The following is a 25,583-nucleotide window of genomic DNA, read 5'->3' as shown; positions in this document are numbered from 1 at the left end:
GGCCAGGGAATATATATAGAAATGGAAGTGCTGTAAAAATAGTGGAACTTTTTTTCAAAATGAAAAGAATTACAAGAGTATGTACAGCTTTTGTTCATTGTTGTAGTAGTTAAATGCCAAAAATACTGAGTGTTCATGTCAATTAATTCTTCTCCCCACATTATTTCTAGTAATTATCAGTATCAATTTTTTTCCTTATTTTCTTGCCCTTCATAGGTCAAATGGTTGACCTAATGTAGCACAGGCATGAAGATCAGAATGGCAAGAATGAGTTGATACATTAGATTAGGAAGGGACAATTTTTTAAGGAAATTGAACTGTTTCTGGTGGAATGGTGAGGATAGTGGCTAGAAAGCAATGGTGCTTCTGAGTTCCTTTCCAAAAAGTGAAGAAAGAAGTAACCTGGATGGGGAAATGATTCATTAACCTATGTTGTATCCTACAGGTTGGATGGCTTCAAGGTAACTTATGTGCAGTGTCAGTATCTCTGTTCTGCTCCCAGTTTGAAAAACCTGCACTTGAGGAATATTTTCTTTGTGGATGATGGCAAGGGGCTGCCACAGGATAAAATGGGGAAAAAGAATTGTCAGCTACAGACACTAAGGTAAGCCCCCAACAAATGTCCTCCCTGAACAATGCATTAGGGACACAATGTTAAAGTAAGCAGGCAAACAATGTTGATTTGAGGAAGTTGACTGTGTTCTGCCTGTCGGAGATTATGGCAGGACTTTAAGCACCTTTATTCTTCCAGGAAATGTTGCAGAATAGACCCTCTTCTTCACCAGGCTTTTGACCCCTTCTCTCTAATATCCCATTGAAACTACTCCAAGAATTGATAAAAGTTCCCCCATGTTTTCTTTCCCCTATGTTTCTTGTGCTAGAGGAGTTCAGCTCTGGTGTAAGGAAGAGGAATTGGATTGATAAATAATAATGGGAAAAAATAATCACACTTCAGTAAATAAATATTACTGAAAGAGTACCTTTCTGTGGAAAAAGGGTCTCCTTCATATTTCAACCAAGCTTTGAATCTCGAAAATTTGTGTCCTTTTACAATTTAACTCCTTTCCAGTGCTGTTATTGGTCACAATACAGCACAATAGTATACAGTATCAACTTTAATTTCTTAAGTCTATATCACTTCAGAGATGTCTTCCCACATTTCTCTGAATTCATATTGTTTCTTTTTAAATATTATTTATTCATTGTAAGCTTAAATTCAAAATGAGAAAAGGAAAAAAAAATGCTTCCATGTACACAGTAGATAGAACATGAGCGGATTTTAAAGCAATATACCTTCATTTCACAAAACGCATGTAATAAATCCAAGACATTTTTTTTCAAAACAACTGTGCTGCTCTGTGCTTCCTTCTAGGTTTTCTTTTGTTTTCTTCTATATATTATTTTTTTCTTTTCCCCACTCTCTCTCCCCTACCTTTATTCCTTTGTTTCTTTGAACTTCTTGACCTTTAGTTTTCCAAATGAATCCTATTATTATTTTTTCTAAGTCAGTAAAATAATTTTAATGGTTTAATTGGGGTGGCACTGAATAGAATAGTTAGGAAAAAATTGTCATTTAAATTTTTTTTAAAAAATTTAAATGTTTTAAACACCTCCCCATGAACAATGAATATTTATCTAATTTTTTAAAATCTGATGTTAGTGTTTCATGTTTCTCTTTATGTAGCTCCTTTGTCTGTTTTTCAAGTGCTTGTCTGTCTTTCAAGTGTTTTATACTGTCAAATTATTTAATTTTTTATTTATAGTTCTATTTATACATTACTAAAATAGTCTTGATGTAAGAGTAAACATAATCCCTACTCCTCCATAAAAATAAAAAACCTCACAAGAAATAAACTGAAAGAAAGAGGAAAAAAATGTGCTTCAGTCTGTGTTCAAAAACCATTAGCTCTGTCTCTGGGGTGGATCACATTCTTTATCATAAGTTTATGAGAGAAGCTATGTCTATATTTTTACTCACAGTTGCTATTTCCGATTGTAATTCTATCTATTCCTCCCCACTTCCATTTATTCTATTTTCTCTCTCCTTTCACTCTGTCCCTCTGTGCTATTGGACAGCCGAGTGGTACAGGGGACAGAGCACCAGCCCTGGGGGCCAGAAGGCCCTGAGACCTCATCCCATCCCAGATATCCAGCAACTACCAGCTGTGTGCTCCCAGGTTTGATGCCCAACCCACTACCTTCCAAAAAATAATGTGTTGTATCTGACTACCCTCTCCCATAATCTACACTCTGCTTTAATCACCTATATTCCTCCTCCCTACCCCCTGTCTCCTATCTTCCATCCCTTTTTTCCACTTAGGCAAAAGATTTCTATACCCTATTAAGAGTGTACGTTGCTCTCCAGGTCCCGCGCCCCCCCCGCCCCCCCCCCCCCCCCCCCCCCCCCGGCTCCGGAGGTCGGGCGCGCGGGCGACATGTACTACAAGTTCAGCGGCTTCACCCAGAAGCTGGCCGGGGCCTGGGCCTCGTCCTCCTACAGCCCTCAGGGTTTAAAACCTGTGGTATCCTCAGAATCACCACCTATCATATTTGCCACACCAACAAAATTTGCCTCAGAAATAGCTGCATATGATTATGCTGGGAAAAACAAAGTTCCAGAGCTGCAGAAATTTTTTCAGAAGTCTGATGGTCTACCTGTCCACTTGAAAGACGGTCTACCTGACCAAATGCTCTATCGGACCACCATGGCTTTGACTCTGGGAGGGACCATCTACTGCCTGATAGCTCTCTACATGGCTTCACAACCCAAAAATAAATGAACTGCATTTCATAGTACTGATTTATTAACAAGAGCTTTGGCATAAAACCCTTTGAATTGTCTATTTTCCTAATAGTGATTTTTTTGACCTGTGTAAGTTTATATTGTTCAGAATGAATTAGAGGGCTGATCAATGAGGAAACATTTTGGTTGGTTGGTTTCTGAAAATAAATGGGTTATCAGAACATTTTGAAGTTAGTTATTATTCAAGCAAAAGTGATGATGCCCTTCTAATTTGACCTCTCATATTTCTCCAGAGGTTGGCAGGCTAGCTCATTCACAACTCACTTTGATAAGGCCACCAGAGATTTCTGGTTGTGCCTTCCAGCCCACAAGAGAGATTCTAAGTTGGGGAAGCTTTTCTGTCACCAGATGTGCTGGGAGGAGGGGATTCACTGAAACCAGCACCAGTGATAACAAGGCCTTTAACATTCTGATGCCAAAAATCTGTTTTTTCTGACACCACAGGTTTCACTGGGAATTTAATTAGTTGTTAATTTGGAGAATTTTTTCATCTTGCAGCATGATATTAATAGAAATTAGATTTTGTTAACTATCCATAATACCTGTAACTTTGTCATATAGTTTCTTTTTTTAATTTATTTTTTTATTCTCATTTTGTACAAATGTTTTTTTACATTAATAAAATATTCTTGTTTACAAGTAAACAAAATACTCCTCCCCCCATGAAGATAGATAGACTTGCTTGGGCGAAAAGAGTAAAGGGGAGAGAAAAAAAATTAAAATTAAAAAAAATAATAGTAATAATTGTAGGTATGGCCAGGTAGCACAATGGACAAAGCACCAGCCCTGGAGCCACGACCACCTGAGCCCACATCCAGCCCTGTAGACCCAACAATCACCCAGCTGGGTGACATGCAAGCCACCCAATCCCCACTGCCCTGCAAAAACCAAAAAGAAGAAAAAAAAAGACCCAAAATGAAATAAAACAGTAATAATAGTAGGGGTGGCTGGGTGGCAGACAGAGCATTGGCCCTTGAGCCAGGAGCACCTGGGTCCAAATCCAGCCCCAGACACCCAAAGATCACCCTGCTATGTGGCCCCAGACAGGCCAACCATCCTCACTTGCCCTGCACCCTCCCCCAAATAATAATAACAAAAAATGTGCTTGAGTCTTTGTTCCAACACCAACAACTCTGTCCCGGGTGGATCACATTCTTTATGATAAGTCCATCACAAAAGTTACTTCCATATTTTTCCACTGTTGCCATTGCTGATCGCAACTCCCTCCTTTCTTATTTCTCCACTACCATGTACTCTATTTTCTCTCTCCTTTCACTCTGACTCTGCTGTAGGGTAGCTGAGTGGTGCAGCAGACAGAACCCTGGTCCTGGGGCCAAGAAGCCCCAAGCCCCCATACCACCCCTTAGGCCCAGAATCCACCTGGCCCTATGGTCCTGGGCAGGCCATCCAATCCCAGCCCCTTGCAAGAAGTAAAAAAGAAAATGTGTTATATCTGACCACTCTCCCCCCATGGTCCATCCTCTCCTCCTTTATTCACATCCCCACCCCTTCCCCCTGCTCCCTCCTTCTTACTCCAGATATCTATACCCCATTGAGTATATTTGCTGTTTCCTCTCCTAGCCACCTCTGATGAGAGTGAAGATTCCCTCATTCCCCCTTGCCTCCCCCATTCCATCTCACTGCAATAGCTCATTGTAATAAAAAAAAAAACCTTATTATGTGAAATATCTTGGACTATTCCCCCTCTCCTTTTTCTTTCTCCCATTCCATTTCCCTTTTTTTCTATTGACTCCATTTTTACACCATATTTTATCTTTGAATTCAGCTTTCTCCTGTGCTTCAACTATAAAAGCTCCCTCTACCTGCTCTATTAACTGAGAAGGTTCATATGAATATTATCAGTATCATTTTTCTATACATGCAGTTCATCCTCATTAAGTCCCTCATATTTCCCCCCTCTCCTCCAATCTCCATGCTTCACCTGAGTCCTGTATCTGAAGATCAAACCTTCTGTTCAGCTCTGGCCATTCCAAAAGGAACATTTGAAATTCCCCTGGTTCATTGAAAGTCCATCTTTTTCCCTGGAAGAGGACATTCAGCCTTGCAGGGTAGTTGATTCTTGGCTGCATTCTAAGCTCTTTTGCTTTCCGGTATGTTGTATTCCAAGCCCTACAAGCTTCCAATGTAGTTGCTGCTAAGTCCTGTGTGATCCTGACTGCAGCTCCATGATATTTGAACTGTGTCCTTCTGGCTGCTTGTAATATTTTCTCTTTGACTTGGGAGTTCTGGGACTTGGCTATAATATTGCTAGGGGCTGGTTTTTTGGGATCTCTTTCTCGGGGGGGATCAGTGGATTCTCTCCATTTCTATTTTGCCCTCTGCTTCTAGAATATCAGGGCAATTTTCCTGTAGTAATTCTTTGAAAATGATATCAAGGCTCTTTTCCTGATCATGACTTTCAGGTATTCCAATAATTTTTAAATTATCTTTCCTAAGTCTGTTTTCCATATCAGTTGTTTTTCCAATGAGATATTTCACATTTTCTTCTAATTTTTCTTTTTTTTTTTTTGGTTTTGAAGTATTGATTCCTGATTTCTGGTAAATTCATCAATCTCCCTGAAGTCTATTCTTTGTCTGAAGGATTTGTTCTCCTCAGAGAGTTTTCTTATCTCTTTTTACATCTGGTCAATTTTGTTTTTTAAAGCATTCTTCTCCTCAATAACTTTTTGAACTGTTTTATCCATTTGACCTAAGCTGGTTTTTAGCATGCTATTTTCTTCAGCATTTTTTTGGATTTCCTTGACTAAGCTGCTGACTTCATTTTCATGTTTTTCTTGCATCTCTCTCATTTCTTTTCCCACGTTTTCTTCTAACTCCCTCATTTGATGTTCAAAGTCTTTTTTGAGCTGTCATAGCCTGAGCCCAATTTCTGTTTTTCTTGGAGTCTTTAGATGCAGGAGCTTGTGCTTCCTCATCTTCAGACTGAGAATTTTGGTCATTCTTGGGCTCATTTGCAAAATATTTCTCAATAGTCTTCCTCTTGTTTCTCTGCTTGCTCATTTTCCCAGCCTGGGCCTGGTTTTGGGGTGCTTCCTGAGATTTTGGGACATTCCCACAAGGGTCTCAGTGTGTGAGGCTCTGTCCACCCTCCTGGTCTGTGAATGACCATAAGTGCCCCCCTCTGCCACGGGGCCGAGGTGTGGGGGACCTGTTGTTCTATGGGGGCGCCTAGCCTGGGATCAGGATCTGAATGTGGTCAGAGCCCCAGAGTCCTGTTCCAGGGGCAGAGGACAGAGCTCTGCAGTCTCTTTCTCTTCACTCCCCTCCCTCAGCTCAATGGGCTCATGCCCTGGGGGCTCCTGCTTACTGGCTCAGCCTGCTTCTGTTTCCGGGTCTGGGCTGTGGAAAGACCAAGCTGCTGGCTGTGTGCCCTGAGGGCTGGGCTCTACGTGCTCGTTCTGGCAGAGGTCCCCCGCTGTTCCCCCACTTTATGCCTGGTGCTCCCCAGGGTGCAGCTCAGGAGACTCCCCCGCTGCTGTGAGCCACGGCTCCCAGCACCCTGGGGCTGCATCCGGGAGACTGAAGTTCTTTCGCTCTGGTGGGCCACCCCTCTGGCAGGTGCCCCTCTGACCCCAGGGAGCAGAGCCTTTCTGCTCTTTTCCAGGTTACCTTGAGTAGGAGAACTGCCTCACTGGGTCCCTTTGTGGGTTCTGTCTCTCAAAAGTTTAGTTAGAGTCCTTAGCTTATCTGTCATATAGTTTCAAAGAGGTTATATGCCTGATCTTTAAATATTCCAGAAATGAAGATTCTGCATTTATTCCACCATGGGAACAGAACAGCTCTTATTGAAAGTTTTGCACTTTGGACTGAACTGTTGTACAGTATTTCCCTCCCTGTGGTTCTTCTTTACTCTTGTTAAATTGCTGTAGCCTTATGGTATAATTTATTTTTGCTTGTGGAATAAATGCAAGAATTGAGAAGTTTCAAAAAAAAAGAGTGTATGTTGTTTCCTCTCTGAGCCATTTCTGATAAGAATGAAAGCTCATTCATTTCCCCTCACCTTCCCCCTTCTGCTCTATTGCAAAAGCTTTTTCTTGACTCTTCTGAGAAATATCTTAGTCCATTCTACCTCTCCTTTCCCTTTCTCTCAGTACATTCCCTTTGTGCCTATTGACTCCATCTTTACAATATATTATACCTTCCTATTCAGTTCCCTCCTGGGCCTTGTCTAGATATGCTCCTTCTAACTATTCTAATAAATGAGAAGATTCATATGAGTGTCATCAGTATCATCTTCCCATGCAGGAATGCACACAGCTCCTCATCATTAAATCCCTCATAATTTGCCCTTCCTGCCCACTCTCTCTCTATGCTTCAACTGAGTCCTTTACTTGGAGATCAAATTTTCTGTTCAGCTCTATCTGTTTCAATGGAAACATCTGAAACTTTCCTATTTCATTGAATGTCCATCTTTTCCTCTGGAGATGTTCGGTTTTGCTGGATAATTGATTCTTGATTGTATTCCAAGCTTTTTTTTGCCTTCCAGAATATTATATTCCAAGTCTTAAAAGCCCTTAATGTGAATGCTGCTAAGTCCTATGTAATCCTGACTGCAGTGCCATGATATCTGATTTCCTTCTGGCTGCTTGTAATATTTTCTCTCTGCCTTGGGAGTTTTCAAATTTGGCTATATTCCTGGGGGTTATTTTTTTTATCTCTTTCAGGAGGAGATCAGTGGATTTTTCTCAATTTTTATTTTGCCCTCTGCTTCTAGGATATCAGGGCAAAATTTTCCTGTAGAAATTCTTTAAAAATGAAGACAAAGCTCTTTTCTAGATCATGATTTTCAGGTAGTCTAATAATTTTTAAATTGTATCTCTTGGATCTGTTCTCCAGGTCAGTTATTTTTCCAATGAGATAGTTCACCTTTTCTTCCAGTTTTTCATTCTTTTGATATTATTTTATTGTTTCTTGATTACTCCCAAATTCATCAGCTTCCTTTAGCTCCATTCTACATTTGAAGGTGTAATTTTCTTCAGAGAGCAATCTGATTTCACTTTTCATCTGACCAGTTCTTCTTCTCCTCATTAAGTTTTTTGGACTGCTTTTTCCATTTGACCTAAATTGGTTTTAACATGCTGTTTTCTTTGGCATTTTTGGTATCTCCTTCCCCAAGCTGCTGACTTGGTTTTCATGTTTTTCCTGCATCACTCTCATTTTTTCCCCCCCAGTTTTTCTTCCACCTCCTTTACTTGATTTTCCAAATCTTTTTTGAGCTCTGACCATAGCTTGAACACAGTTCCTATTTTTTTTTTTTGAGTCTTTGGATACTGAAGCTTGGACTTTGTCATCTTCTGAGTGTGTGTTTTGACACTCCATGGGACCAAAGTAATTGTCTATGGTCAGGTTCCTTTATTTCTATTTACTCATTTCCCCAGTCTGTGCCCTGATTTTGAGGTGTTTCTGAGTATTATTCAAACACCCCCACAAGGACAACAGTTCTTCCAAGGTTCTGACTGCTCTCCTGCTTGTGCTCTGGTTTGTAGATAATCACAAGCATACCCCCTCGGCCCTGGAGCAGCAAGGAAGGTCCCTGTTCTTTGGCTCTGGGGGGGCCCCAGACTGTGGGCACAACACCAGAGTCCTGCCCAGGGACAGAGGAGAGACATCAATAGTCTCTCTCCCACTCCCTTAATTTCCTTGGGCTGGGTGCTCTAGGAGCAGTTGTCAAGAGGCTCCCTGCTGGGTGGATCCACAGACCTGCTTCCATTTCTTGGAATCTGGACTGCATTGAGGGCCAGACTAGCATGGGCTCTGTGTTCACTCTGGCAGAAGTTTCCCCACTGATCTTCCATGTTATTCTTGATGTTCCTGGGTTGGCAGGTCTGAAAACTTCTTCTGCTGCCATGTGTTGAGGCCCCCAGTGACCTAGGCACCCCATGGGCTGTTCCCAGAAGACTGGCATTCCTTCGCTCCCACCTGGTGGTCCTGGTTATGCTACCACCTCCTCCAACCCCATGGAATAGTTTTCCCATGATCTTCCAGGTTACCTTGGACTGAAGAAATGACTCACCGGGTCACTCTCTGGATCCTTATGATATACCTTTCCTGTTTATCGTTTTTTTTAATGGTTCACTGTATTTGAAGATCAGATTTTCAGTTCAGCTCTGGTCATTTCACAAGGAAAATTTGAAAGACCCCTATTTTACTGAATATCCATCTTTTTCCCTGAAAGAGTATATTCAGTTTTGTTGACAAGTTGATCCTTAGTTGTAATCTTTTGTCTACTGTACTATCACATTCCAATCCCTATGATCCCTTAATGAAGAAGCTGCTAAATCTTGTGTTATTCTTACTGTGGCTCTACAATATATGAAATATTTTTTATGGCTGTTTGTAATATTTTCTCCTTGACTTGGGAGTTCTTAAATTTAATGATGATATTACTGGAAGTTTCCATTTTGTACTCTGTTTCAGGAGGTGATTAGTGGATTATTTCAATTTCTATTTTACCCTCTGTTTCTAGAATATCAGAGTTTTCCTGAATAATTTCTTGAAAAATGGCATCTAGACTCTTATTTTAGTAATGGCTTTCAGGTTGTCAGTATTTTTTAAATTATCTCCTGGATATTTTTTTCAGGTCAATTGCTTTTCCAATGAGGTATTTCACATTTCTGTCTTGTGTTTCATTCATTTTGTTTTATTGTTTCTTGATTTCTCACAGTTATCAGTTTTCTTTTGTTATATTCTATATTTTAAGGATATCTTTTTTTTCAGTGAACTTTTGTATCTCTTTCCATTTGGCCAATGCTCCTCATTGGGCTTTTTGGATCACTTTTTTTCCCATTTGGACCTGTCCAATTCTTATTTTCTTCAGTATATTTTGTATTTCTTTTACCAAGGAGCCAATGCAGTTTTCATGATTTTCTCACATTACTTACATTTGTCTTCCCAATTTTTCCTCTGCTTCCCTTATCTGATTTCCAAAAGCCTTTTTGAGCTTTTTCATGACCTAAGACTAATTCTTATTTTTCTTGAAGACTTTGGATACATAAATTTTGACATTTTCTTCTTCTGAGTGTGTATTTTGATCTTCTAAATGATCAAAGTAACTAACAATGGTTGATTTGTTTCTTTTGTTGTTTACTCATTTCCCCCAGGCTAAAATCAGGTGATTTTATCTTTTTGTTAAGGTGGAGCTCTGTTTCCAGGATAGAGGTCACATTGCCCCAAGCTTTTGAGGGTATTTGAAACTATTTTCAGAGATACCCCAGGGAACTTGAAAGTTTTGAATTCCCCTAAGCCTCCTTATGATAGACTATGACCACTCTCTCAGCCTGTTCTCTGGTCTGTGACCACAAGAACTCCACACTTCCTTGAGGGTACCTGTTTTGCTAAGGCAGTAAGCTCTGTTGTTCTCCTCCTTTCTGGGATCCAGTCTGAGTATGGGCAAAGCAATAGAGTCCTAACTCAGTGAAAGCAAAGAGCCCCCTGCAATCTCTCTCTGATTTCTCTACCATCTGTAGGCTGAGTGTTCCTGAAGCAGCTGCTACTGGAGATTCAGTGGTTGTCAAGACCTGTTCCTGATCTGCTGGGGTCAAGTCTGCATTGTTGAGATTGGAACTGTGTTCCAATCTCACTCCAGTGTGGCAGTTTTCCTGTTGATCTTCCTTGGTGTACTTGGTGATTCCTGATCTAAGAGGTCTGGAAAGTGCCACTGCTGCCACTGACCAGGCATCAGACTTCTTACTCCTGGATAGCTAGGTCCAGTTCACTTCAATGCAGCCTATACTACCCTGCACTCCTCTCTCACTCCAGGGCAACAGACTCTTCTCACAAATCTTCCAAGTTGTCTTAGGCTGGAAAATTGTTTCACTCAGTCTTTTTTGTGGATTCTGCCATTCTAAAATTGGTTAAAGTCATTATTTAAAGGTATCTGGAGTGGTTTGGGGGAGAATTCAGTTGAGTCCCTGTCTTAATACTGCCATCTTGATTCCACCCTTTATTTTTCCCTTTTTAACCTATTTCCAATGAGAGTAAGGCTCCAGTGATATCAACCATCTACTCCAAGTTGCTTCTTTATTAGTTCTTTCTTTCATGCCTCATTTGTATGAGAGATTTACTCCTTTTTATCTCTGCCGATTCAGTTTCATTTTTTAGAATCCCCCCCCCCAACAGCTCAACCCAAGCCTTTCTTTCAAACTGTCCAAATTATGATGATAGTCATAAGAGCAGCAATAGCATATTCACATATAATTGGTCTTTAGTGTTTACCTTATATGTCTCTTGGATCTTTTTTGATAAATTTTCAATTAAGTTCTTTTTTTTTCACAATACCTGAAAGACTTTCAATTTGTTAAACATTAATTTTCTTTGTTTTAGGATTATAATTAACTTTGCTGGATAAGATACCCTTGGTAACTTATATAGTGTTCCAAGACCTACAATCCTTCAACATAGTAGCTGCTAGATATCATCTACATGAAATTCTACCAAGCACTGTGTTATCTCTCTACTTGAAATGTTTTTCTTGTAAACACCATATTGTAGGATTCTCGTTTTTAATCTACCCTGCTAGCTGCTTCTTTTTTTTATAGGAAAATTCATCGCATTCATATTTGCAGCTATAATTACTAATTGTATTTCCCTCCCCCCATGCTATCTTTGCTCTGTACTTTTCTTTTTTCCTTTTCCCTTATCCCTCCTCACCAATGTTTTTGGCTACTGCCTCTCTGTCAGGCTTTTTTCCTTTCCTTCTCCCTTTCCCCTTTTACTTTTTTTTAAAAAAATGTTTACTTAATTTTATCTCTATATTTTATTGGTAGTCAGAAGCAAAACTCTGGTGAGGAGGGATAGGATGAAAGGAAAGAGAAAAGTACAAATGGAGGGGGGTGGAATAGGAAAAAGGGTAGAGGAGAGTTATATAAATAATAACTATGAATGTGAATGGAATGAACTCTACCCAAAAAATGGAAGAAGATATGAATGGAATGAACTCTACCCAAAAATGGAAGAAGATAACAGAGTAGATTGAAAATCAGTGTCCTATAATCATTTGTTGTTTATAAGAAATATATCTGCGGCATAGAGATACACATGGAACAAAAGCAAATGACCGGAGCAGAATATATTATGCTTCAATTGAAGTACAAATAACAGAGGCAAAAATCCTGATCTTTGAAAAATCAAAAGAAAAAATAAATTTTATCAAAAGGAATAATGAGGAAAATTATATTTTTAAAAGGTACTACAAACAATGAAGTAAAATTAATATTAAACACATATGCACCAAGTGGAATAGTATATAAATGCTTAAAGAAGAAGTTAACAAATTACAGAGAGATATAGAGAGCAAAACTATATTAATGGGGGAGCTCAATCTTCCTCTCTCAGAATTACATAAATCTAACCACAAAAATAAGAAAGAAGTAAAGAAGATGATTAGAATTTTATAAAAGTTAGATACAATAGGGGCAGTTAAGTGGCACAGTGGATAGAGTACTGGCCCTGGAGTCAGGAGTACCTGAGTTCAAATTTGTCCTCAGACAGCTGTGTGACCTTACACAAGTCACTTAAACCCATTGTCTTAAAAAAAAGTTAGACACAATAGACCTCTGGAGAAAAAGTGAATGGGAATAAAAAGGAATATGCCTTTTTCTCTGCAGCACATGACACCAGCACAAAAATTGACTGTGAATTAGGAGATTAAAAACCTCAGAATCAAATGCAGAAAGGCATAAATGTTACATGCTTCCTTTTCAGATTATGTTGCAATAGAAATCATGTGTAATAAGGATCATGGAAAAATAAGGAAAAATTAATTGAAAGCAGTAACCTCATTTTAAGGAATTATGGGATCAAACAACAAATCATTGAAATAATCAACAATTTCATCCAAGAAAATGACAAAAATGAAACATTTTACTAAGTAGGATGCAGGCAAAATAGTTATTTGGGGAAATCAATGAATTGGACATGCAACTAAAAAAGTTAGAAAAAAGAATAAATTAAATACTAAATTAGAAATTCTGGGGGCAGCTAGTTGGCGTAGTGGGGCAGCTAGGTGGTGTAGTGGATAAAGCACCGGCCTTGGAGTCAGGAGTACCTGGGTTCAAATCCGGTCTCAGACACTTAATAATTACCTAGCTGTGTGGCCTTGGGCAAGCCACTTAACCCCATTTGCCTCACAAAAAAAAAAACTAAAAAAAAAAGAAATTCTGAATTTCAAAGGAGAAATTAATAAAATTAAAAGTAAGATAACTATTGAACAAAAATAATAGTGAGTTGGTTTTCTAAAAATAGTTAAACCTTTGGTTAATCTGATTTTTAAAAAAAGATAGAAGCAAGTCTTATTACCAGTATCAAAAATGAAAAGAGTGAACCCATCACCAAAAAAAAAAAGAAAATTACAGTAATAATCAAAGCTATTTTGCCCAACTATATGCCCACAAATTGTATAATGTAAGTGATATGGATGAATATTGACAATAATATAAACTACCCAGATTAACAGAAGAGGAAAGAAAATACGTAGATAATCCCATTTCACAAAAAAGAAATGGAAGAAACCATCAGTAAGCTTCCAAAGAGAAAACTGTACAGGGTCAGATGAATTTATAAATGAATTCTACTAAACATTCAAAGAATAATTAATTGCAATTCTGTTTAAGCTATGTGAAAAAAATAGGTGAAGAAGGAGTTCTGTCAAATTCCTTCTATTACACCAACATAGTATCATAGATACCTAAACCAGGAAGAGACAAAGCAGAGAAAGAAAATTAAAGATAAAACTCCCTAATGAATATTTATGCAAAATTTTTAAAAGAGATTTTATGAATGAGATTACAAGTTATTAATAGGATAATATGCAATGGTCAGGTAGGATTTATGCCAGCTATGCAGGGTTGATTCAATATTAAGAAAACAATCAACATAATTGATCATATCAATAACAAAACTAATAGAAATCTTACAGTTTTCACAAAAGATCCTGAAAAAAAAACTTTGACAAAATACAGCACTTGTTTCTATTAAAAACACTAAAGAACATAAGAATAACTGCAATTTTACTTAAAATGATAAGCAGTATCTTGCTAAAACCATCAGCAAATATATAAAATGGGGATAAGTTTGAAACATTTCCAAAAAAGATTAAGAGTGAAACAATGATGCCCAGAATCACCATTATTATTCAATATTCTATTAGAAATGTTTTTAAAAGTTCTTATGTTTTATTTCTTTTTTCTCTCTTTTTTCCATTTGAATTTCATTCTTCTTTCACAACATAATGAAAATGGATCCATATCAACATGGTGATACATGGACAGCCTATAAGAGATTGCTTTGTGTCAAGGGAATGGTGATGAAAGGTAGGGAGGGATAAAAATGTAAAACTCAAAACCCTTGAGAAAAAAAATGAAAACTACGTAAATGAAAGCTACAATTGCATGTAGTTGGAAGATAAAAATGTAAAAAAATATATTAGTTTTAGCCATAAAAAAGAAAGATATTGAAGGAATTAGAATAGGCTAAGAGAAAATGAAACTTTCACTCTTTGTAGACAATATGATGGTACATTTAAGAGAACCCTTAACAAATCAAGTAAAAAAAAATTACTTGAAATAATTAGCTACTTTAGCAAAGTTTCAAGATGTAAAATAAACCCACATAAATCATCAACATTTTTATATATGACCAAAAAATCCCAAAAGCAAGAGATAGAAAGAAAAATTCCATTTAAAGTAGCCATAGATAACTTAAAATATTTGGAATCTACTCCCTAAGACAAATCCCAAAAGTGTATGAACCGAATTACAAATAAAGCCAAATCTAAACAAGAAGCTCCATTATATTTAAATTGTTAGGTATTTTTTTCTTCTTGCTTGAAATATTCTCCCTTTAATCATGGCTATAATAATTCTGTATGTTTTATTCATAGAAATGCTTTCATGTGGTGATAAGTGGATTTTTTTTTTCTATTTCTGCTTTACCTTATTGTTCTAGAACTTTAGGGCAATTTTCCTTAAAAATTTCTTTCAATATTGTAACAAGATTTTTTTTATCATTTTCAGGTAAATCAATTAATTTTAAATTGCTTCTCCTAAAATCTGTTCACCAGATCAATTGTTTTTCTAATGGGATGTTTCATATTATCTTCTATTTTTTTCATTCTTTTCATTTTCTTTTATTATTTATTGGTGTCTTATAATGTCTTTAGCTTCCCCTCACCCAATTTTGGTTTTCAAGGAATCATTTTCTTCATTAAGTTTTTGATTGTTTATTTCCATTTTGTTGAATTATTTCTTTTCATAATTTCCTTGGATTGCTCTTGTTATTTTTTTTTGATTTTTCATCAGTCTCTTTTATTTGATTTTAAAGTCTTTTTCATCATTTTCCAAAATCTTTTTGGGTTGATGATCATTTGACATTTCTTAGAGAAAAAGAAGTGACATTTTTAGCTCCACTATCTTCCTCTGAATGTGGATCTAGATTTTCTTTATCCTTATAGTAGTTATGATTGGGCTTTTTCTCCTTTGTGTTTGCAATTTTCATTTAATTTATTTTTAGAGTTATCTAGGAGATGCAGTGAATAGAGCACTGGCCTTGGTGTCAGGAAGACTTGAGCTCAAATCCAGCCTCAGACACTTTAATAATTGCCTAGCTGTGTGACTTGGGCAAGTCTTAATCACAATGCTTTAAATAAATAAAAAAGTTTTAAAAATCAATTTTAGCAGCATATTTTAGTATTCAAGTTTTAGTTCCCAGATATGGAAAATGATGCCCCAGTATTCAGATACTTCTTACTACTATTTTCTGAATTTTGTTCCAAAGGTCAAACTTGGACATTTCTCTCTACCCATTATCCATGGCTGAGGTCCCCACTCTGTCCCACTTAATAATTGCCCAGTTGTGTGACCTTGGGCAAGTCACTTAACCACAATGCTTTAAATAAATATTTTTTTTTAAAAATTAAATTTATCAGCATATTGGTAATAGTCAAGTTTTATTTCCCAGTTGTGGGAAATGATGCCCTAGTATTCAGATCTTTCTTACTGCTATTTTCTAAGTTTTGTTCCAAAGGTCAAGATTGGGCATTTCTCTCCACCCATTATCCATGGCTCAGGTCCCCAGTTACTCTGTCCCACAAATGCTTTTGTTCCTTTTGGTGTCTCTGGTACCTTTGGTACCTACAACTGTCCTTTCAGCCCTGTTAACCTGAAACCAGGAACTCTGTTCTTCTGCAAGTACCACAGCCAGCTGGCTCCCTGCCCCTCTCCTATTGCATTCATAAAGCATATGCCAGCTCCTTTTACCCTGAAGCTACAGCACAGGATTAAAATACAGGCACTGCAGCAAGGGACTATAACAGGTCAGCATAGTTATGCTTTGACAACCCTCAATAGTGGAAGGTCCTTCAATTTTCACCTACTCAGCCTCAACTCCACACTATCTGCAAGTAAAAGTTCTTGAAATTGACACTTCCTCCCAGCTCAGCTACCCCCAGTAGAATAATCCTGTTATGTTTGCATTTTACTCAGAAAAAACATACACCTCCAGAGTTCAAGTCTTTCCTGGGTCTTCTTGATGTAGAGAATTGTGAATGTAGCAGAAACAAAATCTATTAAATGGGTGGAGGTTCCCACTCTTGAGATTCTGCCTCCCTCGGACACTCTTGATAGTGTCCTGTTTCCCCTTGACCCTGTTGGTTGCATCTTATCCCCCATTTCCCCCTTCACCTAACCTTGGTCATAGCCATAGCATGTTAGGAAGGGCAAGAAGGACGGGCATGTAGATTACCATTGGAAGTTAACTGCTCCAAGGTATAAGACCACTTTCAAGCACCACCCTCTGTCTAGCCTACCTAGAGGTGTATATAACAGGAAATGCCACCACTTGTGACCTGCCATCCAGAAGGATGAGGCTTTCTCTGGCTCTTCTTTAATCCATGTGGAGCATCATGTGCCTAACCATGTGGCCTGGCAAAGCCAAGCCTCATGGCTGCTTGCCCCTGCCCCCCCCCTTCCTCCAGACTTCTGCTGAGCCTGGCAGCTGGTCTTCCATGATTAATCAGCAATCTACATGGCTTTTTCTTAATCTCTTCTTATCTTTTTTCTTACTTTCTTTTGTGTTGTAACTTTTTCTTTTTTGGCAAGGCAATGGGGTTAAGTGACTTACCCAAGGTCATATAGTTAGCTAATTATTAAGTGCCTGAGGCCAGATTTAAACTTAGGTACAACTGACTCCAGGGCTGGAGCTCTATTGACTGCGCCACCTGGCAGCCCCTATTGTAACTTCTTTTAATTTAACTTTTAACTCTTTTCTTTTACACTTGCTTTCCTGGGTCAAAAGTGTGATTCTTCACAGGGGGATAATCAAACAATTGGCAACATTTTCAAATTATCTAAGGTTGATAACTTGCATTACCCTGGTTTGGTTTATTGTTGCTGAGTTATGTTCACTCTGAGGACATGTTTTCTCTATTTTTGTGGAGGAAATTTGGAGATTCTCAAGTTTTCTGACCTATTCCATCACCTTCCCAAAATCCTTTTCATACTCTTTGTTTCTTACAGTGCCATTATAATCACTAAATTATCTACTACCATTTGTTTAGCCATTCCATATTCAATAGTACCTATTGTTCTTCCAATATTTTGCTATCAAAGAATTCTACATTAACATTTTTAAAATTTTTTTATTATTTTTTTTTTGGTTTTTGCAAGGCAAATGGGGTTAAGTGGCTTGCCCAAGGCCACACAGCTAGGTAATTATTAAGGGTCTGAAGCCAAATTTGAACCCACAGGTACTCTTGACTCCAAGGCCGGTGCTCTATCCACTGTGCCACCTAGCAGCCCCCTCTACATTAACATTTTGTTGTTTTATATGACCTTTCTTTCTATCATTGACATCCTTGCTATGTGTATTACTGGTGACAGATCACAGAGTTAGATGCTAAGAATTTATTGATTTTGAGGGGGCATAATTTCAATTTTTCCTTGAATAATTAACTAATTATTTCATAGGTATATCAAAATTATATTTGCATTCTGGGCTTTCTAAATCTTCTTAAATTTTTTAATATCTGCCAATTTTCTGGGTATAAGTGAAACTTAGAGTTCTTTCAGTTTACTTATCTCTCTTATTGATAATTTGGACCAATTTTTTTCCTATTCCCTTAAAATTATATTTTTTATTAAGATATTGAAAATTCCATTCATAACATTCAAATAATTATCTTTCTAGTAAGCACCTTAAGCATACTCATTTAGAAGAAAAGCTCCATCTATTGATTTTTCCTTAGTTATAATGCTTTGAAAAATTAGTCATATTTAATTAGACTACTCCATTTGTCATCTAGTTCTGACAGTATTTTTTTCCTTTTTTAAAATTTATTTATTTATTTTGAATTTAGCAATTTTCCCCCAGTCTTGCTTCCCTACTCCCCATCCCCCCACAGAGGGCAGTCTGTTAGTCTTTACATTGTTTCCATGGTATACATTGATCTAAGTTGAATGTGATAAGAGAGAAATCATATCCTTAAGGGAAAAAATAAAGTATAAGAGATAGCAAAATTACATAATAAGATAACAGGGTTTTTTTTAATTAAAGGTAATAATAGTCTTTAGTCGTCGTTTAAACTCCACAATTCTTTCTCTGGATACAGATTGTATTTGCCATCGCAGGTACCCCAAAATTGTACCTGATTGATGCACTGATGGAATGAGCAAGTCTATTAAGGTTGTTCAGCCATGTTGCTGTTAGGGTATACAGTGGTCTCCTGGCTATGCTCATCTTGCTCAGCATCAGTTCAGGCATATCCTTCCAGACTTCCCTGGATTCCCATCCCTCCTGGTTTCTAATAGAACAATAGTGTTCCATCACATACACATACCACAGTTTATTAAACCATACCACAGTTGATGTTCCTTCACTAAATTTCCAGTTCTTTGCCACCACAAACAAAGATGCTATGAATATTTTTGTACAAGAGATGTTTTTACCCTTTTGGTGATCTCTTCAGGGAATAGACCCAGTAGTGGTATTGCTGCATCAAAGGGTATGCATATTTTTGTTGCCCTTTGGGTGAAATTCCAAATTGCTCTCCAGAAAGGTTAGATGAGCTCAAGCTCCACCAACAATGCATTACTGTCCCAGATTTCCTATATCCCTTCCAACATTGATCATTGTCCTTTCTGGTCATGTTGGCCAGTCTGGGCACTGTGAAGTTGTACCTCAGAAATACTTTAATTTGCATTTCTCTAACAAGTAGTGATTTAGAGTAATTTTTTGTATGAATATAAATTGCTGTGATTTCCTCATTTGTATATTGCCTTTGCATATCCATTTGACCCTTTGTCAATAGGGGAATGACTTTTTTTTTAAATTGACTCAGATCTCTGTATATTTTAGAAATTAATCCTTTGTCAGAAATACAAGTTGTAAAAATTGTTTCCCAATTTACACATTTCTTTTGATCTTGGTTATAGTAGTTTTGTCTATGCAAAAGCTTTTTAATTTAATGTAATCAAAATTATCTAGTTTGTTTCTAAATGATGTTCTCCATCTCTTCCTTGGCCATAAACTGCTTCCCTTTCCATATATCTGACAGGTAAACTATTCCTTGATCCCTAGTTTGCTTATGAAACTGTTTTTTATTTCTAAATCCTGTATCCATTTTGACATTTTTCTCAAAGAGTTTTTATCCCAAAAGCTGGACTCTTTGGGTTTATCAAACAGCAGATTACTATAATCATTTCCTGCTGTTGCACCTACTCTGTTCCACTGATCCACCACTCTATTTCTTAGCCAATATCAGACAGTTTTGATGACTGATGCTTTATAATATAATTTTAGATCTGATAGAGCTAAGCTTCCTTCTTTTGCACTTTTTATTTCATTAAATTTCTGGAAATTCTCGACTTCTTATTTCTCCATATGAATTTACTTACAATTCTTTCTAACTCATTAATTTTGTGGAATTTTGATTGGTAGGGCACTAAATAAGTAGTTTAATTTAGGTAGAATTGTCATTTCATTATATTAGTTTGGCCTATCCATGAGCAGTTGATATTTTCCCAGTTATTTAAATCTGATTTTATTTGTGTGAAAAGTGTTTTATAATTGTTTTCAAAAAGTTTCTGAATCTACTTTGGCTGGTAGACTCCCAAGTATTTTATATTTCCTGAAACTACTTTGAATGAGATTTCTCTTTATAACTTGTTCTGCTTTATGTTGCTAGTCATATATAGAAATGTTGATGATTTATGAGGGTTTATTTTATATCCTGTGACTTTGTTAATTATTTCTAGTAGTTTTTTAGATGACTTTTGGGGATTCTCTAGGTATACCATCATGTCATCTGAAAAGAGCAAGAGTTTTGTGTCTTCCTTCCCTATTCTAATTCCTTCAATTTCTTTTTCTTCTCTTATTGCTGAAGCCACCATTTCTAATACAATATTAAACAGTAGTGGTGATAATGGGTATCCTTGTTTCATCCCTTTTCTTATCGGAAATGCCTCTAGCCTATGCCCATTGCATATAAGGCTTGTTGATGGTTTCAGATAGATGCTGCTTATTATTCTAAAGAAAAAATCCATTTATTCCTACACTCTCTAGTGTTTTTAGTAGGAATGGGTGCTGTATTTTGCCAAAAGCTTTTTCTGTATCTATTGATATAATCATATGGTTTCTGATATATTTGTTATTGATATAATTATACTAACAGTTTTCCCAATATTGAACCAATCTTGCCTTCCTGGGATAAATCCTATTTGGTCATAATTATTATCCTACTGATTACTTGTTATAATCATTTTGCTAAGATTTTATTTAAGATTTTATATCTATATTCATCAGGAAGATAGGTCTATAATTTTCTTTCTCTGCTTTAACTCTTCCTGGTTTAGGTATCAGCATTATCGTGGTGTCATAGAAAGAGTTAGGCAGAGTTCCATCTTCACCTATTTTTCCAAAGAGTTTATACAGAATTGGAACAAATTGTTCCTTAAATGTTTGATAGAATTCACTTGTGAATCCATCTGGCCCTGGAAATTTTTTCTTAGGGAGTTCAATAATGGATTGTTGAATTGTTTTTCCTGAGATAGGGTTATTTAGGTTTTTAATTTCTTCTTCATTTAACCTGGGCAACTTATATCTTTGTAAATATTTGTCCATTTCACTTAGATTGTCAAATTTATTGGCACACAGTTGGGCAAAATATTATTACTTTATTTTCCTACTCATTGGTGGTGAGTTCACCTTTTTTCATTTATGATACTAGGAATTTGGTTTTCTTCTTTCTTTTTTTAAATCAAATTGACCAGAGGTTTATCAATTTTATTGTTTTTTTTCATAAAACCAAATCTTGGTTTTATTAGTTCAATAGTTTTTTCTGCTTTTGATTTTAATAATTTCTCCTTTAATTTTTAGAATTTCTAATTTGGTATATAATTAGGAGTTTTAATTTTTTTCAGTAATTTTTTTTAGTTTTATGTTTACTTCATTGATTTCCTCTTTCTCTAATTTATTCATGTAAGCATTTAAAGATATGATATATCCCCTGGTAACTGTCTTGGCTGTATCCCATCAGTTTAGGTATATTGTCTTGTTATTGTCATTATCCAGGATGAAATCATTAATTTTTTTCTACAATTTGTGTTTGATCCACACATTTTTAAAAAGGAGGTTATTTAGTTTCCAATTAGTTAAGGGTCTATATCTCCCTGGCCCAATATTGCATGTGGTTTTATTGCATTATGATCTGAGAAAGATATATTCACTATTCCTGACTTTCTGCAATTGACTATTAAGTTTTTATGCCCTAGTACAAGGTAAACTTTTGTGTAAGGGGCATGTACCACAGAAAAATAAGTATATTACTTTCTATCCCCATTCAATTTCCTCCATAAGTCTATCAAATCTAGGTTTTCTAACAATCTATTTACCTCCTTAACTTCTTTCTTGTTTATTTTATGATTTATCTAAACCTGAGAGCATGAGGTTGAGGTCTCCCACTAGTAGAGTTTTTCTGGCTATGTTTTCCTGTAACTCCTTCAACTTCTGTAAGAATTTGGATGCTATACCATTTTTATGCATCCATATTTAGTACTGAAATTATTTTATTGTCCATGGTACCTTTTAGAAGATATAGTTTCCTTCCTTATCTCTTTTAACGAGATCCATTTTTGCAACTGTTTTGTCTGTGATAAGGATTGCTACCCTTGCTTTTTTCACTTAAGCTGAAGCAAAATATATTTTGCTCTAACCTTTTACCTTTACTCTATATGTATCTCTCTGCTTCAAATGAGTATCTTGTAAGTAGCAAATTGTGGGATTCTGGTTTTTAATCCACTCTGCTATTTGCTTGCATGTTAAGGGAGAGTTCATCCAATTCACATTCAAAGTTATATTTATTAGCTATTTATTGCTCTCCATGCAGTTTTTCCTCTGTATTTTTTGCCTTTTTTCACTTTATTCATATTCCCCAGTATTTTATTTCTGAATAACATCTCCTTTAATATGTTCCCACTTATATCAGCACCTCCCCTTTGCCCCTTCTTCCTTCCCTTCCTTCCTTTAGTTCTTCTTTCCCCTCCCCTCCCCTTTTCCCCTTTTGATACTTGAAAGGTAATATAAGTTTCTTAACTTAACTGAGTATTTGTATGTTAACTTTAAGCCAAATCTGATGAGAGTAACATTCAGATGGTTCTCACCCCCCCTTCCCCTCTATTGCAATTGTTCCTTTGTACCTCTTATTATAATGAAATTTACCCCATTCACTCTCCTAAATCCTCCCATCTCTTTACTTTCCCCCTTTTAAGGAGGTATTGTTTTTAAATCATTCTGTCTGAGTCACAGAAAAGTCATGACTGTCCATCATTTCTGGCTAAGCATAATCTCCAATAGAGTTACAATTCTCAAGAGTTATTAGAGTCTTTCTCCCAGGTAGGGATATAGCCAGTTTCATCTTATTGAACAGCAGTTTTTTTTAAACCGTTTTTTCCCCACCTTATTATGTGACTCTTGAGTCTCCTGCTTGAATTCTAAATTTTCTATTAAGTTCTGGTGTTTCATCAGGAAAAGTTGAAAGTCTCCTATTTCATTAAATGTCCATCTTCTCCCCTGGAAGAGAAGGCTCAGTTTTGCTGGATAGTGAATTCTTGTCTGTATTCCAAGCTCCCTTGCTTTTTTGGAATATCGTATTCTAGGCCCTTTGATCCCTTAATGTTGAGGCAGCCAGACCCTGTGCAATTCTTACTGTGGCTCCTTGTTATCTAAATTGCATTTTTTCTGGCTGCTTGCATAATTTTCTTTTGTACCTAATAATTCCAGAATTTGACCACAGTGTTCCTTGGTGTTTTTCATTTTGAGATCCCTTTCCAAAGGGGATAGATGTATTTTTTCAATAACTATTTTGCCCTCTGGTTCCATGACGTCAGGGCACTTTTCCATCACTAAATCCTGTAATATTACTTTTTTTCCTTTTCAATTTTTCCAGGGAGCCCAATGAGTCTTAAGTTGTCTCTCCTAGTTCTACAAGGTCAGTTGTTTTTGCCAATAAGGTATTTTATATTTTTTTCTATTTTTATTTTTATTTTTGGTTTTAACAGATTTTTGTTGTCTCATGAAGTCATTAGTTTCCATGTTCTTGTTTAAAGAGAAGAATTTCCTCCATTTACATTTTGCAGCTCCTTTTGCAGTTGGTCAGTTCTATTTTTGGAGTTTTGTTTTCCTAATTGTGATTTTGAGAGAAGTACTTTCTTGTTGTGATACGGTAATTTTATCTTGTAAGGGAGGGGGCTGTTACTGTGTTTGTTCTTTGATGAGGGTAAGGCTGAAATGAAGGTATGGAGTCTGAGGTCCTCCAGACTGGAGGAGCCCAGCAGATGGATGTCTGCAACTCTCCGCACTGAAATTCCCCCTACAGCCCTACCGGAGTGCCCCAGACTATCAGTCCCACAGCCAAATCCTCCACATCCCAGTTGGCTCTTGGACCATGGCTCCCACAGTCAACAACTCTGGCGTTATCCTAGCTTAGCTGGCTCTCACTCCTCCTCTGCTTACCCATGATCTCTGAAGACAGACCTTGAGGTAGATGTTCTTCTCTTAGCTTCTCTTTTTGGGTTTTGTTGATTAAATTTCTGTTAAGAAGTTTGTTTCATATTATATATGAGGGAAGATCAAGAGACCCTAGCACACTGCCTGTCTTTTCTCTTCCATATTGGCCAGAAGTCTCTGGACTAATTTTTAATATTATTGTTAAACATCTGCTTTCTTGTGAGAACAATTTGCTCAAATCCTTTGACTTATCTATTAGGGGAAGGTTTGCAGTTTTCTAGCATTTCCCTAATTATTATAGATTTTCTTTTAGACCACCCCTCTGATTCCACTGGGATAGAGACTTCTTGGTGAAATCCCACTTAGTCAATGCAGATCAGCAACTGCTTTGCAACTTACAGTCTTAGACAGTATCTTGATAAGTTTACCATCAGACATTTTCAGAGAGAGTTGGCACAAAGAACTTCCCCAGGTGACAGCTTCTTTTTTCATCCTGGTTACAGACATGGATTTGAACTCAGGTCCTCCTGTCTCCAGGACTGGTGCTTATCTACTGTGCCACCTAGCTGCCCTCAAAGATATCTTTTTATGTAAAAAAAAACTGCTCAGAGATGAACAGAACCGAATATTTGCACCCTAACAGCAACATGGGGATGATGTTCAATCTTAATGGACTTGCTCATTCCACCACTGCAACACTCAGGCACAATTTGGGGGTATCTGCAATGGAGAATGCTATCTGTATCCAGAGGAAGAATTGCACAGTTTAAACAAAGACAAAAGACTATTACCTTTTATTTTTTTAAAAAACCGTTATCTTATTAAGTAATTTTGCTATCTCTTATACATTATTTTTTTCCTTTAAGGATATGATTTCTCTTTCATCACATTCAACTTAGATCAATGTATACCATGGAAATAATTGTAAAGTTATAAAATTCAAAATAAATAAATCAATTTAAAAAAAAGCTTTGCTCACTCAGTTTTATCTAATTTTAATTGTCTATTTCATATCATCTACAAATATTTCAGTACTTTAGCAAAAATTTAATCTAGGACTAATGAAATAAACTCATTAAGGCTAAGTGCTCCTGGCAGTAATTGCTTTATCTTGGTTTAACATTGTTTTATGCTTCCCAATATGAAGGTTCTTTTCTCTGGATTTTGTTGATTTTACTCTCATGGCCACAGTCCTAGTGTAGGCTCTATTCACCTCTTACCTGAATTGCTGCATATACTCTTAATTGATCTCTCTTCTATTATTCTTTTTCCTCTCCTTTCAATCTGCCATGCTTTTGCCAAAGAGATACTCCTACAAGATGGGCTGAACATGGAAAGTCTTATACCAGCTACATGATTACAATGATTTATCATCTTTCTTATTTTCATTCTTTGTATCTGTTTTTCTTTAATCACTTTCCATCCCTCACCCTCATTGCAGAGGTCCGGATTTGTGATTGTCAGATCCTTTGTCTTTTTTTGTTTTTCATTTGAAGCACTTTCTCCCTTCCCCCAAGAAATAGTTCATATTTTTCTTTTAATCTGGGAACTAGCAATATGAATATTCTCTGAGCATTCCATCTCCTTCACTAGGCATGTAGCCAGCATGTATCACCTAATTCTTTTTAGGCAAACTCTCTAGATTATTGGAAATTTCACCCCTGCTCTTCATGTTTCCTGGAACTAAGGTCCTCAGTTCTCTGTCATTCAATGGTTAACTTATACAAATTGTTCATATGTTTACTGCCCGTGCAAACTGCCTAGT

The 25,583-nt window shown here is 36.8% G+C and overlaps 1 protein-coding gene and 1 pseudogene across 1 annotated transcript in view; both read left to right on the top strand.

The window, feature by feature from the left end:
* The window catches only part of LOC141508601 (NACHT, LRR and PYD domains-containing protein 1a-like), a 275,129-nt gene that overhangs the window by 224,757 nt on the left and 24,789 nt on the right, over positions 1-25,583 (top strand). The window contains 1 exon segment of the mRNA XM_074217379.1: positions 446-604. Coding sequence (XP_074073480.1) covers positions 446-604 — 159 coding nt within the window.
* LOC141508616 (cytochrome c oxidase subunit 7A2-like, mitochondrial pseudogene) lies at positions 2,409-3,218 on the top strand (annotated as a pseudogene).

The sequence above is a fragment of the Macrotis lagotis genome, chromosome 1 (genome assembly GCF_037893015.1).
Source record: "Macrotis lagotis isolate mMagLag1 chromosome 1, bilby.v1.9.chrom.fasta, whole genome shotgun sequence".
NCBI lineage: Eukaryota > Metazoa > Chordata > Mammalia > Peramelemorphia > Peramelidae > Macrotis > Macrotis lagotis.
Note: the sequence above shows the minus strand (reverse complement) of the source record. Positions and strands in the feature narration are given on the sequence as shown.